At 39.9% G+C, this 18,944-nt stretch overlaps 1 protein-coding gene across 1 annotated transcript in view; it reads left to right on the forward strand.

The window, feature by feature from the left end:
* LOC139821850 (uncharacterized) overlaps positions 1-11,999 on the forward strand; it is a 96,311-nt gene extending 84,312 nt beyond the window's left edge. The window contains exons 5-7 of the mRNA XM_071793207.1: positions 9,334-9,575; positions 9,806-9,938; positions 10,212-11,999. Coding sequence (XP_071649308.1) covers positions 9,334-9,575; positions 9,806-9,938; positions 10,212-10,987 — 1,151 coding nt within the window. The 3' untranslated portion in view covers positions 10,988-11,999. The remainder of the gene's footprint in view (positions 1-9,333; positions 9,576-9,805; positions 9,939-10,211) is intronic.
* The last annotated feature ends 6,945 nt before the right edge of the window (positions 12,000-18,944 follow it).

The raw sequence follows: 18,944 nt of genomic DNA on the forward strand, positions 1-18,944 counted from the left end.
TTTTGTGTAGCTTACTCTAATTCAGTCGATAATAAAGTGACTTTATGCCGCAGTTATATATCGTTAAATTTGTTCGTTGTTATAGAATTGGCGCGGAGGGGTCAGGGGGTCGTGATCGGGGGTTAAATTAAATTCTAGCTGCACGTGGCATTGTGCTGAATTTTTAATATCCGACATTAATAGCGCATCGAGTGCCGGAAAGATATGCGATAACGCCGATATGCGCGGCGTTATGAAAATTCGCGCAAACACCCAAGGGCGGCAGGAGTGACATTATTTTCGCGCATTATTTCCCATATTTCGTGTCTTCCACCGTGCGGCATTAATCATTTTTTTTTTAATGAATTACGTAGTCGCGGTGCGCTAATATATTTTATTTACGCGTGTACAAAGCGCGCCGTTTTATCCAGCGCGGCATTATAAAATTAATCGCACTTCGACGATGCCAAAAGCAATACGCAATTGGATATCGCGTTTGATTTAATCGCCGTAACACGACCGCGATCGATACGTCGCGCGCGATATATTCCGATACACGGAGTGCGTAACAAATGCCGGAAATATTCGGATTATTAATCGTCAAAATAAATTTACAAAATAGAGACTGCGAAATTTTTTTTTATGAATAATTCGGCCGCCTGTGAGAGAATGCGCTTTAATAATACGAAATATAACGGACAGCGTGATCGTTAAAAGGCCAATTCTCTCGCTTAAATATCTATACCCTACTCTATATCAATATTCTGCATTTTACGTCAAATAGTATCCCTTTGATGTATTCAAACTCCATAATTTATTCGACTTTTCATTCGATTCGTACGTATAAAAAAAAAAGTAACAGAACATTTATAATTTGTATCGCGAGTGGACAAATCGGGCTGTTTGATTTATGGAAAATGACGAGGAAAGCCGGTCACGCGAGAAGAAAATTTTACAACAGCAAACTTCGAAGAGTGGATGAAAAAAAGTAGCCTGATCGAATCGCAAAGTCCGCGGAAAATTCGCAATTTCGCAGACGCGAAGCGGAGTAAAGCGTGTCGATGTACATCACGCGTTATTGGCCGCATTTGGGCGTGTAATTTCCGCGGCTAACGTCGGCTCCTCGGCAGGTCCGGAATTTAATATTAATACAGGGCGTTCGAATTTCGAGAATATCGTCTGCGATATCGGATGACCGATCTAATTCCCACGACAGCGCCAACGGCGACGGCGACGAGCGGTCGCCGCAAGCCCCTGCAGGAATGCATTTGCCTGGTTTTAGAGCACGCTCTCAAGACGGACGAGACGAGGAATGCGCCGACACGCAAACGAACCCGCTGACAGGCAGCCGCGCGCGGTTGGTTTTTATTCCTATTTTTTAATTAATTTCAGATCGCGACTAAAAATACCGAGAAAAATACCTTCCGTCTGCCACGGGAGTTCTTTCTGGGATTTAATGTTAATTAATTTATCGCGCGTATTAAAACTACAGAAGACACAGAGAAGCGATCGACAAACAGACAGAAGCAAAAGAATAATTCCGCATAGCGTGGAATCATCAAAGGCGAAAAAGTATGTAGTAATTATATGAAGTGAATTTTAAAGAAGAGAAATGTGTGAGATAATTCCAAGATACGCCGCCAAACTTTTCAGACACATCCAGGTTAACTGAGAGCTTCGCGTTAAAATTCTGTTAAAATAAAGTCCACTTAGAGCTAATGAAAAGGAGATTATCCTTCATTTGCGCTCGCGAAACTTGATTAGCCGAGAGAGCCGTTACTTTCTGTTATCAAATAATTATAATTTGCAACAAAATCTGATTGAGTTTGCGAATTCTTCGAATAAGAAATTCGCAAAACAAAAAAAAGGAAATCCGTTTGGCACAAACGGGGCAACCCTGGTTAGGCATTCGGTACACGATAACCGCAGATAACGGGATAGGCTGAGCGCTGAAAAAAGATCGCAATTGTTTATGCAAACAGCTGGATCGGAACAACGCGCGCGCGACGAAATTTATCGCGGTCGCTAAAAAAAAAAAAAAAAAAGAGGAAAAAGCGCGCGATCTCGGAATATCGAATTCTGTAAATCGCGGAATAGCATGGGGGAGAGCCGCGCGTCGCTTCCAGCGGGTTCACGTAACGCCGGGGCACGGCGCGCCGTCGCGCCGGGGACTGACGATGCGGGGAACGGTCCTTCCGGGTAGGGCGTGCGCGCGAATATTTCGAGCCGCGCGGCGTGCATTTCTGGCGCGGCTCCGGTGCATAAATTTCGGACGTGCCGGCTATGGTTTATACCAGCGGGATTAAATAACTTGACCCGCCAGCAACATATCACGGCCGTGTACGGCACGCGCGTCGACTCGGCCCCCTGCGCCCCCTGTCCGCTCCAACACCGACGTGATTGCAATGTACACGCGCACCCACGTCGATCTGCACGTCGCGATTTTTATTTATTCATGCAGTATCTCGCACGATTATCTCCATTATCGTTGTTGTTACTATACCTTTCTGTCATTAACGATATTAACGCAAAATCTATCGTAATAAGCTATCAATATTAATATTAACAACGGTGCTAAATCGTGCTAATTAATAAAATACTAATTAGCATGATTTTTGTGCTTTTTAATGGCCTGCTGTAATGTGTCAAAAAAGAACAATACACAATTTTTATTTTATTAAACATTATCGAGTTACTCTTTAAAAAAAAATCCTGCTCCAGAAATGTAAATGCGGATTCTCTCCGCACTGTAGGTGTTAGAACAACAATTTTGTTTATTTGAATAACAGTAATGAAGTTTGTTTGCGCAACTCGAGCCTCAAGCAATACGTGATCGACTATCAGTAATTTCTAGTATATACATGCGCCGTGCTCAATCGCCTGGCGCTTCGCGGTAAGAAACGAGGGATCTCCGGCCACTTCCGGCTGGAATGTCCGGTTCCGTAGTTTGATTAGCCAAGATTGGCAAAGCGTGTTACAAGTGCCGAACTAATCCCTACCGATACCTAGGTGAAAGCCCAGGCTCCAATAAGGTGAATCAAGTTTGTCAACTTTGATCTAAGGGACCGAGCACTTTCAAGGGACCGAACACAAGGGATACACGCGTGTTACGTTACCGGGAGGAGGGGGGAAGTCATAAGCAGGCCTGGATGAAAGAGAGTGCAATGACCCGACAACTTTCGACCCTGTTTAACCAGTAGATTATAATTACCGCTGACGAATTAGGTTTCGATGTACAGGCGAAGGATGAGCGAAGCGAGGGACGAGGAATGAGGAGGAAACTCGGTGAACTCTCTCGCATGAGAGAGACATGTAAATCTAACGACGATCTTGAAAATCTATATAATAAAAGCTTATTGGTGGAAATTAAACCTAAAAATCCGAATAATCGAAAATATCGAGGCTTTAATACATTTTTCAAGTTACAAGGAAAAGAAATTGACCAACCATATTGGCGTAGAATTCACGCCTTGAAGCCCATAATTGCGCGTACATACGTATCTATCAGTCTATCCTCCGTATCAATTTTCACAACTCGAGCAATATTAATTCTTTTTGCTCGGTTGATTCTATCTCAAATTTTGCTTTGTTTAATAAAATGGTATAAAATTAAGCTGTCAATAAACCTAAAAGATTAGAATAAAATACAGACTTTTATTCAAAAAATATTTTGAAAGAAAGAAAAGAAAAATAAAACAATATACACTTAAATAATAACAATATTTTCTATTATATCTGCAAGCATTAATTTCATTCTTTTTCTTATTTTTTTTTTTCGATATCTAACAATAAACTAAAAAATATATATATTTAATAGATTATATCGTAGTTGATATTAAAATTAATCTCTTGCTGTTTTTTAAAGATCTTGTCACTATATAGAGTACTATATAAAAAAATGGCAGAGGCGAAAATGTCTACTATATATATATATATATATATATATATATATATATATATATATATATATATATATATAAATTGAGAAAGATATAATTTCTTTTCTCCGGAAATTACTCTGTTTCTACTTTTTACTCACAAGATAGCTGTGAAATATTTTCCCTATTCCTTTTTCATTTACACGCAATACAGGTGTAAATTTTCTCTAAACAATTTGCGCTCTATGAAATTACTTCATTGCACAATACGACACCAAATTGCACCGGTAAATGGTTAAACCGATCAATAATGCGTCTATAACAATTACCTCTATTCTATATGAGCTTTGAATGTGTATATTCTTGTATGCACAATAGATCAACAGACGGTTATACGTGCTCAGACTGGTTTAAACATTTGCATTAATCTGCCCTATAGCCTATTTTAGTATACATATATAATATTAATATGTGTACAATGCATCTGTGAGATGTTAAATTTATCGATGAGTATATTCACAGATCCATTATCTCGGATTAAAATAAAAGATAATATGCCATTCACCGATACGATGGGCAACGCCGCGGAGTTGTAACTTCGTTAGAGCGGCATCGATTTGCAAAATACAAATATAAAATTCAAATTATAGCGCTTAAAATAATAAATATTTGCAGAAATATCGTGCACATCGAGTTTTTTATATGTCTACTTTATATTTATCGAGTCAATATTCACTAAAGTAATTATACAGTTCGTGAAAAAAGTCCTTTTCCTGAAGGTTTGATAAGGCATGATAAATAAGCTTTTTTCTTTCATTTTTCTCATACAAATATATGACTCAAATAAACGGAAGAAGACGTTTAATTAAGCAAGAAACAAATAGTATATAAATAATGAATTACTGTGGTTACATTACATGGTTACTTCATTCAACCATTCAGTTCTCTTTCCCAATGTTAAAATACACGAAATATTTTTAATTAACGGTAGATACGTTACTTTGCGTTCTTAACTTAAAAATAACGATGCTAAGGTCAACAGAAGATTCAAAAGCGCGATGCAAGATCTACTCGAAATAAATATTTTTAAAGAAATAATTATTGCCCGTAAAAATCGCAACAGAATGAAATTAATTTTTAATTCTCATTGTCCGTCGATTCTTTACTTCGAGTGTCGAACGAAATATCTGTTTTGGTAAACAGCCATCGCCTTGATGCGCTTATGAGTCGTTAATTGCCGAATCAATTAATCGCGCAGATCAATAGATAGTAATTATTCACTGGTGATTATGTTCCGAGACACAGTAATGGAATGATACATGAAATCCATCGATCCGAGTATCGAATGGTAGATCTTGCGTATGTAACAACTGCGCTATATGCGCAAAAAAACTGAAGAAAGAAACAAATATTAAAGCTGTATGCTAGCCAATGTATGCTGCCTCGAAATATTCAATGCTTCATAAAATAATTTCACATTTAATATATTTTAATAAAGCGTTATAATTTCACGTTAATATATTTTATTCCTTAATTTTCAAATTAATTTTGACGAATAGACTATTGTCGCACATTAAACCAAGCATTTATTTGAACAATAAAATTTATTTTTTTATTAAAAAGCAGTATTTCGGTGAATTATTTTTTTTTATTATTTTGTACAAAATTTTGTATCCCGAAGGCGATAAAATTATGGTGGTTTAAATGAATTGTGAAAAATCATTTTTGTGAATCCAATAAAAGAGAATAAAAGTATAATAAATGAAAGTTTAATAAAAGAAAATGAAATTCAGTCGTCGCGCAAGAAATATGGCGATACAGTTTTATTCTTTTGATTTATTAGAATCTCGCAATATTTCGTTTCATTCAAGATGAAAATTTGAAGGAGAAAAATAATAAGTTATATCATTTTCAGTTTCTAAGTATAAAACAAAGATAAACTTTATTTTTTAATAAAGTAGTTAATTAACTATTTACATTTTTACTAAAAAAGCTAAAATAATTTACGTATAACGCTACAAATTTGCTGTTAGTAATAAACTTTTCATTTTTCAATAAAAGCTGATTGTTATACTCTTATACGTAGCTCCAATGCATAAAAAAAATAGTAAAAGATATAATGCAAAAACTACAATAACCTCAATATTTCTGTATTATAATTTTATATATTCTAATCAACTATACATATATTATTAAAGTATTATATCGCATGTAATTTATGTAATTATATATGAAGTAATTTGTGGATACCTGTCTTTCGAAACATTTTTAATTTTATTCCACGTTGATGAGTAGAATATTAAAACTAGCTAAAATTAAAATTAAAAATAGCTCTGTGATGACGACTTATGTGTATGTAAAATCTGAATTTACTAATTAAATTCTTAAAAAGGAATGCAAAATGTTCGCTCACTCTTTTATGAGAGATAAACCTCTACTGAGAGAACGAAATATTAAAGAATTGCAATATTAAAGTACCAGGATCAAAGCTAATTTATGCTTTTTTTACGAGCGCTTTTAATTTACGAAATAATATACACAAAATGGAATCCCCTCTCCTGTCCCTCTCTCTCTCTCTCTCTCTCTCTCTCTCTCTCTCTCTTTCTCTGATTTTCTCGATTGCTGGAGATTGTCAGGACCTCCATTTTATTTATATATAACTTAGCGGAATTACAATCGACATGCTGATTTAGAATTTTTTCCCTGGTGTAGTCGCGCCTTGCTTTGCGTCCGCCGGCAGCCAGGACAGATCTTTGCTCAATTAATTAGCAGTAATTGCAATTTAGTCGACGAGCGTTGAAACAAGGACAGAGCTGGAAGTTTCCGCCGGTGTATTCGTGGCATTCGCTCGCAGTCTAATATTATTCGACTGCGAGAGCGGTACACAGGTACACCGAGAATTGCCAGCTGTAACAATAAAATTAATCCTTTGTTCGCGCGCGCAAAGATAAACTTATACAATCCATCATTGCGAAAATGTCCCTCGCGATTAAATCCGCGCGGAAAATTTGCGCGGATATTACAAACTTTTTATTTACGTGACTCGCAACGAAACCGTGCCACGTTAAATTCAGTTCTTAGGCAACGGATCGTATTTAAAGCACTCATTTCGAGGAATAAACGAAACACGAGAATTTTACAGTAACAATGGAATAAACTTCACAATCTGTAACATCCACTCGTGTTGAATTTTGCTGCACGCCATAGAAATTCAAATCGTAAATCACCCCGAGACGTCTCGATCGATGGAAGATACGCAGCAGCTATTAGGTTCCTCGTCGCAAATAAATTGATTCCCAAGCGAAATTATTATCTTATCATGTCGGTAAGTCGCTTTGTCGAGGAGGTCGAAGAGGATTCGGTATCCGGTGAGGCGGCCGCGTTGCAGCGACGAGCGAAAAGACTGAAGGGACAATTTCTTCCCCTTCATAAGCTGTCTCTCGCGGGCCGCCAATCCCGCTTTTATTATGACTCGATCGTTCGTATACTTTCCGTAAACCGTGCGGCGCTTCGCAATACGAGCGGCGTCGTTTCCTCGACAAATGCGGGATACTTATTCCCATGACAACGGTGACCGGAATGAAATCTTTATAGCTTATCGAACCGAGCGATATCCGGCTTCCGAGATCGCCACGTTCTAAAAGAGAAGTTACTTTGTAATCGATAGTCAATTCCTGATCTTCCTCATCTTAAAATACTCCCACGAACATACACGAACAAACACGTCGTTCCTTAGAGCTATAATGAACTCATTTGATCGTAGGTACGTATTTGCCAATTAAAGCCAATAATTTCAATAATTATCGAGGATATGCCAGTCGATCGCTGTAACGTTAAGCCCCTTGATCGTCTAACGTGTCACCGGCAGTCACCAGTGACCAGCACAAGCGTGCCCAATAACCGTTAGATTATCCTCGTAGCAGTGATCGATACTGACAGCATTATTGGGTTCTCCTCACTTTTCCGGACGGTGGTGTAATTGATGCGCTAGTCAATTAATATAACATGCGCGCATGACGGCGCATACTGATTAGACTCCAGATCCTCATTCCGCCTAGATTTCGACTTGGCGCTAATTTAGTTTTCGATCTAATCGCGTCCTTTCCACGTTCGCCAAACGGCGAACGTAAAAATTTGCATAGAAAGGCCGACGGTCGTTCATACGGCCAATTCAATCCCGACGATGCTACGTTAGCTGACGGGAGCTAAGCTGTTCCGTTATTGCGTTCTTATAACTGCGGATATTCGAGATGCGCACGGCGGACTGTTGTCGTGATATAGCGCGTACGGGGGCGATGCTCCGAATCCTTGAACATGTCCCGCGGTCACGTCTTACTTACTAGTTTGGCAATTTTATCCCGCTCCCGGTAGTTGCGCTTCAGCTCCTCGCTGTGTGCAGAGTGAAACTACTCGTAATTGAGAACTTCGTGTAAGGAATAATATATAGATGTCTTTAAAATGTATTTAGTAATGCAATTCATAATAGTTAATATGCACTGTTAAACTCGTAATGTCTAATTATATACTCAATTTGAGACGTTTTAATCATTCTTATAGCATTCTTATCGCCACTGTTCCTATTCAATATGTCGTTATGGTCAATAATAAATTTTGACACACATGGTAGTTAAAAATAACATAACGTTATTTAACTCAAGGTATTAGTTTAAACTTCATCTTTTAATATTTAACCCTTAAATGCCACACCTCTCATGAATCTCGTAAATGACGTGAGGGGTCTAAAAGACCCCAGCATGAAACATGTCTCCTTACTCATTGATTTTTTTATCTTTAGTTATGAAAATTTTTTTCAATGTTGTTCAAGGCTTAGAAAAGAGAATAAAATGCTTATATTGTTAAAATTTCAATTTCAACATAGTATAAAAAATTAATTAAACTTAGTACTGCTAAGTGTATAAACGGTCAATCACTCAACTATCATCAATGGGAGCATGAGCTCCATTTTTGGCAAGACCATTTGAAAATATATCATTTGTAAAGGGTCTGGGGTCCGCTGGACCCCGGGTGGCATTTAAAGGTTAACAGTATGGATTTTATTTTTTTGTTTAAAAAAAACCCCATATTTCTTAAATTTCTAACGATTTGACAAATTATTTCTACGAACAGGCAGTTTCAGTTATTTTACCGCATGTAATAAAAATGATATAATCTATATTTTTAATTTTAAGCGTTAAAAATAAAAAAATTATTACTTTGTTGAGATCTCAATTAATATTTTTACACATTGCTAATTAAGATTTTTCAAAAAATATCTTGAATATCTTGAAATTTAGTTGAGAAAAGTGCAATGACTCAATTATTATTAAAAAGAAGAAATATTTAATTTAGCCGCTATATATCATTTTCAAAACTGTCTCAATAATCAACCATTATTAAGAGAAAGAAATATTTAACCTTGCAATATATTATTTTCAAAATCATCGCAATGCATATAGAATGTATATGACTGTTCCAGGACTTTCCTTGGGCGGCGGCTTGATAGTTCTGGCGGCAGCGTTGTCGGACGCATCACTAGAATTACCGGGGAAATACAGTTTGCCGTCGACGGCCGGCATGCAAATGGACGATAACGGTCTACCTCAGTACCATTACGGCTGGTGCCTACAGCTCTCGGGATTAGCACTGATGCTCGCGGAAGTGGCGGCCGTTTTAACGATGTCCGGTTACATGGCGCGGTTCTCCACGGTCGAGGAGATGGTGAAGTTGTCGATTAAAACTCTCGCCGCGCGGATCGGATCGCGCGGTTTTAGTTAGGAATCCACTTGGACGCCCCATTAAAGGACCCACTAAAATGCGAAACAACATCCGTCCCGAGATCGCCCAAGTGGATTCCTAGCTTTATCGTCGACCGTCGTGTGTGTATTTCGCGCAGTCGCGGTTCGTTTAGAGTTTCGGTGGATATTCATGCTCTCTGCTCTCCTTTTTAGGTGAGGGTCATGGTCCCGGGCGCCGAGAGAAAGCTGAGGGAACAGAGGGGGTTCAGCTCGGAGTATCTCGTGAGGGCGCATCAGAAGTCGCCGGGACCGTCGCAGGCCCGACCCTTCGGTCAGCCAACCAAAAGTGGGTGAACTTATCGCTAAAGAGGGTGTCCCGCATATGTGCGATGATGCGGCGCACACCGTACATTTACGTAATTGCAAAGACCGAGGGATCCGTAGAGGTCTTACGATTGGCGAGTATACCCAAGATCCTGAGATCCGAGGAAAAATTCCAATGATCCATAAAAAATTAAAAAAAAAAAAATCTCCGAAGTGCTGCGGGACACCCTGTAAAATAATAAGCGCTCTTTCTTATGCCCACGGAGGAAAGTAAGTCCGCACTTCTGTGTCCTAGCGCCTCAAAAAATAGCCGAGGAAGGAACCTCGCTGCTCTGCAAGTCGGCGCCCGATATCTGCACGTCGAATCCACAGGCCATCAGTTACGTCGATAAGGCAGACCTGTCGCATGTCTTGCCGGTCTACCCGGACGGCAAAAACATCGACCCGCGATACAACAACTTCGACAAGTCGGAGGGCACCGTCATAGATTCCCGACTGAGCGGCTTCACCGATAAGGAAGGCTTCATCGACTCCCGGATTCTGTCCGAATCCAGGCAGAACATGATCGCCTTTACGGACAACAAGGAGATACCTCCCGACCAGGAGCAGCGGTACACCGAGTTCCCCGCGAGGAACACCGATCAGACTATCGTAGATTCCAGACTGAGCGGTTTCGTCGACAAGGAAGGTCTCCTCGACTCTAGATTGAGCGGCTACGTCGACAAGAATGAATCCTTGCTGGACACCCCGTTCGGTTATGACACTAGATTCAACAGTCTGGCCGGGCAGACCGTCCCGATTACGTTGAAGAATCAAAACGCCTCGGTGTCGGCCATTCAATCGCAGTATTTATATCAAAACTTTGGAACGATACACTCGGGCATTCTGAAAGTCTCGGAACCGGGCACCAGCTCCAGCTCCAATTCCAGCCAACGTAGCATGACCCTGCAAAACCCGAAGCGAAAGTCGCAGATCGCTCAGAACACTTTCAGCACGATGGAATGCGAGAAGAGAAAGCGAGCGTCCGGGCTAACTGGCAAGGCGAGCTTTTACACCGGCAGTGCTGTATGACCACCACCCCCGCCTCCGACCCTGAGGTAACTCTTAGAAGAGGACACCCCACTGTAGCCGAAACTCGACGTACGACTTTCGACTTAGGGGTTGGAGGATATATCCGATATATATTCGTCACTTGTCACTGATCGCGCGCAAAGAGGAGAGAAAAAAAAAAGGGATTTTTTTACCAGCTACAGATAACTCTCTGCCACATTTGCTAACAATGCGCTTGCCGATGTACGGTACATAAACGAAACACGCGTTCTTATCGACTATCGGCGTTGCAGGTTCCTACTATGGAAGAGATGCCAAAAGAATGTCAGAATTACGGCTATGGGCCGATATCACAGTCTCCGATTAACGTGATCCTCCGATTAAACTCACTCACTCTGCATCTCTTTCTAACTGTCCCCCTAGAAAGAGACGAAGAGTGAGTTTAATCGGAGGATCACGTTAATATCAACCCTATGTCGTGATAATGCGTTAAATTAAAGCGATATCGAGATAATTGGATTCGTAGTAGAATCTTCAAAAGTACAATTCGTGCAAAAGAATGAAATGCAAACGTAATTTTCCATAATCTGTCGATAACGTTGCGAGAAACGCAACTGATTAAATTAATTAAATGACAGATGAAAATGATGAACGATTCAGATTACTCTCTCATCATTTTATATAATGAAGAAGTAAGATAATGTCCGTCATTCGCTGTTAAGACTTTAACTTTAACTCAACATCGTAATCGCGTTTCAGCTGCATAACCAATCGAACAAAGCTGTAAGGTGTGAAATATTAATGTAGTCAATATGTTGTAATATAATTGGTGGTCGATATACTAAAGATAAGTTGGGCGCACAACTTTCGTATACTTTCATTTAATAATAAGTACCACGAAAATGCCGGTTGATGAAATTTCAAGTGTAATAGCTTATGATTAAGGATTTCCCTGATTTTTCTTTCAGCGACGTACACGCTCTAATTGTATCACTAATCGAGGACATATCAGAAATAAAAGCGTTTCCGTTGATTATGCTATGATTATTGGAAAGTCGATCATTTATTTTTAATTCGAACTTTACTGGCTTCGAATTCCTTCTGTAATTGGAATAAACGATAAATGTTTTATGCGCCCGCATAAAAAAGAATTAATACGTACATCAATATGCTGTAACAATCGTAGTTGAGTGTAATAAAATATTCCTTTTCTAATAACGTTGTTCTTCTCTCCTTTATCCTATTATATATATCATTTAGCATTCGATGCATGATAAAAGACAAATATTGATTTAATCTCACAATATATATTACTATTAATTCATTACGATGTAAATACTACTTTATTTACATAAGGTTATTTAAAAATATTAGCTGAATTCATCAATAAATTTTAAAATAAATTGTTACCTAGTAAAATGTCAATAATAGTATGTAATAAACATGTATAAATTTCATTCAAAGTTTTATCCAATAATTTTATTTTAAGTTCGCTCTATAAGATCGTGTCATAATTTAAGATAGAATTTTATGTGTCATGTAATATAAAAAACATTTAAAAAATTAAAAATACACCATTATAATAAATATATTAATACGGATGTATTAAAATAAATGGTGTATACATATAGAATTCTATTTAAAAACAACTAAATTTTTTTCTGGATATCTCTGATGCAAATTATAAATCTAAAGTGATGGGTCTTATGGATTTCTAGTCGGAGTGCAGCAAATATATATACAGAAGAACAGAATCAACTGATGATATATTGAAAGTTTGATGTAAATGCAATTTCGATTCAAAGATGGCACCGTTTCTAACACAAAACTCTGTTTAACTCGACGAGAAATCGGATAGATGGCGAAATGGTGTTCACATTAACAGCCGCTGCTTCTAATGTTTAATTAACGCCGCATAATTGGCCGGCCAATTAGCGCACGCCGTTTAATATTAATCTGCAATTTGAATTCATTTCAATGCGTTTAAAATTTATTGAATACATAATTAACGCGGCGTGTTGCGAATGCAGATGCGGGCGCGTGATGAGGATTGCTCGGCTTATCGTAGCTCGTTTTGAGAAATCCGAAACAAAAACCTATCCCCGTATTATTTGCAAAAGTATATTGCATGTGTCAGACGTTGCGAGCGATAACTTTCAGCTTGAATTGCAAAAAAGCAGTGTCAGTGACGAGCAAAGCCGTGAGGACCGGCGATTTTTCAAACGCGGCATGAAATTTTCAATGGAAGCGAATTTAAACCGCGATGGAAAAGTTAATTTCCTCATTTCCGGCGACGCTGCTTCCCTTCCGGCGGCGGGCATCGGTGGAATCGGCTGGAAAAGGGAACACAGAGTTGCTCATCTCTGTCATTTACCTCGCTACCTCGCAAACTACACCAACTCCCCCCCTCCTCCCCGCGCCTCGCCCCGAAATATCCCGTCAACCCCCTTCCCGCAATCTCGCACCCTCGAAACGAGCCACCTTCCCCTCGGCCGCTCTCTAGCCGTCTCACTCTAATCCAATTAAAAACGTCGGATCGCGCGAAACAGCGGCGCATCGACCACGAGAATTTTAATTGATGTTACAGGTACGAGAGAGGGTAGCTACCCCCGGGGAAGGGATCGTTATTGCATGCTCGCGAGACAGAGATGCACGCCAAGATTTTGTTCCATTGCAACGTTGCAACATTTATTGCCATAAACTTATTTCATCTCATTTGTGTCTCATTTTATATAACGATGAGGCAAAAAACACAGGAATAACATAAAATAAAAATTTTCCGCGTCGCGACGTGTCCGTTGGATATACTGGAAAATGCGGAAAACACGAAATAAAATAGATTACTAATAAAGAAATCTGTTTGAAAAAATTTCGGCAATTTTGAGATTTAACTTGTTTTAAAATTTTTCTCCCCTACACGCTCTGCGGAGGAAAAAAACTCTCAACATACTTTTGTATATTTACTAAACGACAGTAGATTTCGTATTTGCCAAAAAATGTGACGCACTGAAAACACAATAATAAAGAATAACGTATAATTATTAGCGTTTTGTTTCACTCGCGCCGGAATTTATAATATTAAGGGACGTTAAAAATTGGTGTGCATCGAGGAAAATCTGCGCGATCGTTCTCGCAATTCTTTCTGGGGAATCGACCGGCAAAGTACGGCCAGGGCTTTTTATTGCGTGTCCGACGGAAGCGCCAATCGGAATACTCGAGGTTCTTCCGCGTGAAAGTCACCGACAAGGGTGAAATCTAAGGGTGAATAACCCCCGAGGATAAAGCTCGGAAGATGGACTTCGAAAAAATCGGACTCCGTCCCGCAAATGGAGACGTTTTCACGACCATTCTCTCGACCGTTCTCGTGGGAAGGCGCGGACCTTATTTTTTTCTTCACCCTTGTCCCGTTTTGACCCGTAACACCACCGTCGCCGCACCCCCCGTTCGGCTTCGGACGGTTTATCACGTCCGTGAAAGCTCGTAAGCCCGTCGCATCGCTCTTTCCAGGGAAAGTTCGGCTCCCTCCATATCGAGAGGGAAAAAGTTGGGCTTTTCCCGAAATCCAAGAATTGTCAAATAAATTTCATTAACTTGCGTTTTGTATCAAGGCGTCAGTTTTTTTTCCACGACAAGATGGCACGGAAAACGGAAATTGCGACAAGAATAAATTCCGCGGTGGATAAAAGAGGAGAGCTAGAGAATGAGAGAGAGAAAATGGCGGCCAGACAGCCCGCGGGCGGCCAGGACTCGCTTGCCAAATGAAATTATCCTTTGGAAGCTACGGCGATCTCGAGGGTTAATTTCGCGAGACAGGATTGTCCTGGGGAGGCCCTCTGCCATCCCCGTCTGCTGCGCATCGGTATCACTATGGCCGGCCTCCGGCTTGACCATAATTTAATACATAATATGCCCCTCTAACCCCTGATAAGAGTGAATTTCACGTCGTCTCGAAAGCAGATTGCCAGAGTTTGTAAATATCCGCTGATAATCATAATTGACTATTTTTAGCAATACGGCTTATTAACATAATACTGTTTAAAAAGTATACAGAGTTTCGTAAATTTTCTTTATTTAAAGATTCCTTGATTTTTACTTTTGAACCTTGTAATAAATGCCATAATAATTACAAAGATGATAACAATGATATTAATAAGAATATGGGAAAGAGCGATTTAATCTTCAGCCGATTCTATCTCCCGGTCTCTTTTTCGTCAATCTTTTGTTACCTTGTTTAATAACTCGTGATGAATGTACCTCGCCTTCAGGTTCTCCAAGGAAAAGAATCCCCCGGGTGCCCGCGATATCTTTATTCTTTCTTCCCGCTTCAATCCCGTCAGAAATTAAAACGATAAATCCGGCACAGCCGCCGGCTGAAAAATACGACGCCGACGTCGCCGAATGAAATACGACGTTGTCGCGACGATGACAAAATTTCATGGTAAGAATTATTATTTTAATAGACAAAGCTTTTCGAAATTGTTAGGAAACTTGAATAAAGAATTCAAGAGACCAAACACAAATAAAAGAAGTTCCAAAGATTATAGGAAAATAAATAAGTGGAATAAGGATCTGAAGATTGTCGACTCCAAGGAATGCAGAAAGCCAAAGGATCTAAACTTCCTCAGTTTATATAAAAAATCACTAAATTTATAAAAACTAGAAGATCCGAAGATTTTGAAGAAATAAGAAAGAATGCGAGAATTTAACGATTTAAAATTGCAAAAAAGGTGAAAATATAAAATCTTAAGAATTCTATAAACCTTATACCTACATTTTATAATTTACAAGATCAGATTGTTTTCGAATATTTTCAGATGTAGCAGCGCTAATTCTTTTGCATTAAATATTTTTTAAATTTTAATTACATTTTTTTAAATATGCAACAGCTTCTTTTCAAAGATTTATTCCTACTTGGTGCCAATTTCTGATATCATACTATTTTTAGGTAGACAGACGCGTACACTTGGCACCTTTCTTATGCCTTTTTTTATAAAGTAAGTTTTTATAGATATTATTTAACCAGACGATCGCCGATATAATTAAAACGTTCAATTCACTGCCGAGGCCTATTAATTTCGACGTTAACTTGAGCGAAAATTCTCATCGCTCCTCTCGACCCTCGCTCACGGTTCGGCTCTAAATCTCGGGAACGTCGGAACAGTGATCCATCCGTCTCATTCTTCTCGCAAAATACGTCGGGATCGGGGGCTGCTGTGGCACGCAATTGGCACTTTAATCTGTATTCAATGACCGACGCGCGCAGTACGGAGCGAACTTTTTACGGGGGATTTGGCGCGGCGCGGAACGATCGCGTTCGTATCGGCCGTTTGCGGCGCGAAAACGCGCGTTCCGGTTCGTGCGCGTGGAACAAGTTCGAGAGGCTGGCGTTCGCCACCGGTTGCCATGGCGACCGGGGCCGTCTAAATCCGCGAAGCACCCTTCGCCCGCGGGGGGGGAGGAAAGGGAAGGGGGAGGGGAGGGGGCTAGAGAGCGAGGGAGGAAGCGGGAAAAGCGTAGGGAAGAGAGCGGGAAAGGGCTGCCCGGGGGGAGGGTGACAATGGGGGCGCTAAGTCTGGAGATTTGCAGGGAGCACGCCGGTTGGTCGGTTCATTGTTTCAACGCTGGCTTCCGTTGGAAAACGTATCGCCCGGCCTCGCCGTCGTCGGCGGAAAAACTCCGCCGACACGAAACTTACGCGGAGACGAACGACCGGCGTCGACCGGCGAATATAAATCGCGACATCGAGTCGCGATAACCATTCCCGCATCCTTTCGCCGAAGAAGTGTATATGTTAAAACAGAGAGAGAAGAAATATTGCGAATCGATCTTAATAAGAAATGCTGAAAAATGTATACATGCGATCGCGTGAACAATTCGATTTCAATTTTGAGAGAGATGCGTCGAAAGAGAAACACTGTTAAATATTAAAAGATGAAATTTAAACCAATAACTTGAGTTAAATAACAGTTTGTTGTTTTTAACTACCACGTGTGTCGGAATTTGTTATTTTAACATTAAACAATATTATTTTGACTTCATTGATTTAGTTAAATTAACGACATATTGAGTAGGAGCAGTGGCGACCTATGGAAATAATTAAAAATAAAAATTGAGTATAATTTGACGCTGCAAATTTAACCGTGTATAATATAAAATAGAATGTTAAGAATAAGATGCAGGAACAATAGCAAATATTTTTTCAAATATTTTGTAACGTATCCACTTTCAGTTGTCTTTCCACGGACTAATTACACGGCAATACGTCTAATTATCGTCGATGCGTAACCACCGCGATATTTTTTCGTGGCTACGAGTGTCTCTTTCAAGGGCCGTCTCTTCAGATCGGACAAGACGAGCCGGTAAAAGAATGAGCGGATAAGAAGAAGAGAGTGTAGAAGAAGAAGAAGTAGGAGAAGAGGGAGAAGAAAGAGAGAGAGAGAAAGTAGAAACGAGATGAAGAAGGGGGTGAAGGAGCGCGGCAGCTGTTGGCCAAATTAAGTGATCATCTCGTCATCATCAGTGAAGCCGCCGCGAGGGGGGAACGAGCCGCGTTGCTGCCACGTTGCTGCCGAAGCAATAGGCTTCGCGAGCCCCGTGAAATTAGCATCGGTGGGACTCAAGGGGGGGGAGGGCAAGAGGGACCGCGAGCGTTCCTCCGCATCCGTGCCGCTGATTGGAGAACCGCCGCGTCGTCGAGCGAGCTAACAGCGGAAGGGGTGGGGAGAACGTGGTCCGCGGGCCCGGGGACATGGATGGGCACGACGGGAGGAGAGGAGAGAATGAGAGAAGGAGACCGGACTTAGACGGATTTAATAAGCGCAAACGATAATCGCCGTATTTACGAGCGAAGCCAGAAGTCCATGGGCCCGAAATTAAATTATTGTCACAATAAAGATCGTCGAAGTCACGTGACGTGATGCTAGGATTACCAACAATTTTATCTTTTTTTTTTTTCAAAACGTATTAATTATATATTTTTTAATTGGGGATTTTTTAAATATTAAATTAATATTTTATTAATCGTTTATTATTATCGTTATTTTTGAATTAATTAGAACATTTGATAAATTTTTAAACTAAAATAGAAAGAGAATACTGTATTAAATTCTTCAAAGGGTTAATTATGATACTTCTGTAATTGCCATAGAAATGCAGTTATCTAGCATTACTACAAATGAAATAAAAATTTCCAATTCAATTGCAAAATAAATTCTATTCTTTTCAACTACATAAAAATATTGAAAATACGTTAAGAAGATCAAAATAAAGATATATATTCGAATGTCTCTAAGCATTTAAAATAATTCTACAAATGGCTGCAAAGGACATTCACCCAGACTGTGACGTGCAATTTAATCATACATTTTATCAAAATATAACTACCCAAAAATTATGAAGCGTATGGGAGCCAAGGAGGAGCCCAGCATTCAAAGATGCTAAAAAAGTAGCCGAGGTTATTCGAGCGTGGACGCGGCTTCATTACCAGATCCTCTCTCGAGGCGGGCTCTCTCAAAGCGGTGCCGAATTTCCGGGCCTAACACACGGATTCCACGAGTGCCGCTTCTCTCCTTAATCCGAGAACGATTATTTATGAACATAAGAGGCAACCTAACTCTGTCGCCTAAATAAGGTGTGGGTCGCGCATACCTGTACGGGCCCGTTATTAAATTATTATACGAGCGTAAGATTTACCGAGTTCTTTCGTCATCGGGGGACCACCGGGCCCCCGATGATTTCTTCACGCTTCGTTGTACCCCGTTGACGAATCGAAATTAGAACGACGAGACGCCGAGATGAGAGCGTTAGGTACGGCACGGATCCTCGGGATCCTGTAATTCGCAGTCTGATAAATAGACATCCAGTCGTGAGAGAATGCATATACAAAAAAATTTCGTTTTATGCTCTTTTCTCTTTATTTCTTTCCACTTTTTTTTTACGCTATAGGAATTTAATTCTCCGACGCGAAACTCCGCTGTTC

The sequence above is a fragment of the Temnothorax longispinosus genome, chromosome 11, assembly GCF_030848805.1.
Source record: "Temnothorax longispinosus isolate EJ_2023e chromosome 11, Tlon_JGU_v1, whole genome shotgun sequence".
In the NCBI taxonomy this organism is placed as follows: domain Eukaryota; kingdom Metazoa; phylum Arthropoda; class Insecta; order Hymenoptera; family Formicidae; genus Temnothorax; species Temnothorax longispinosus.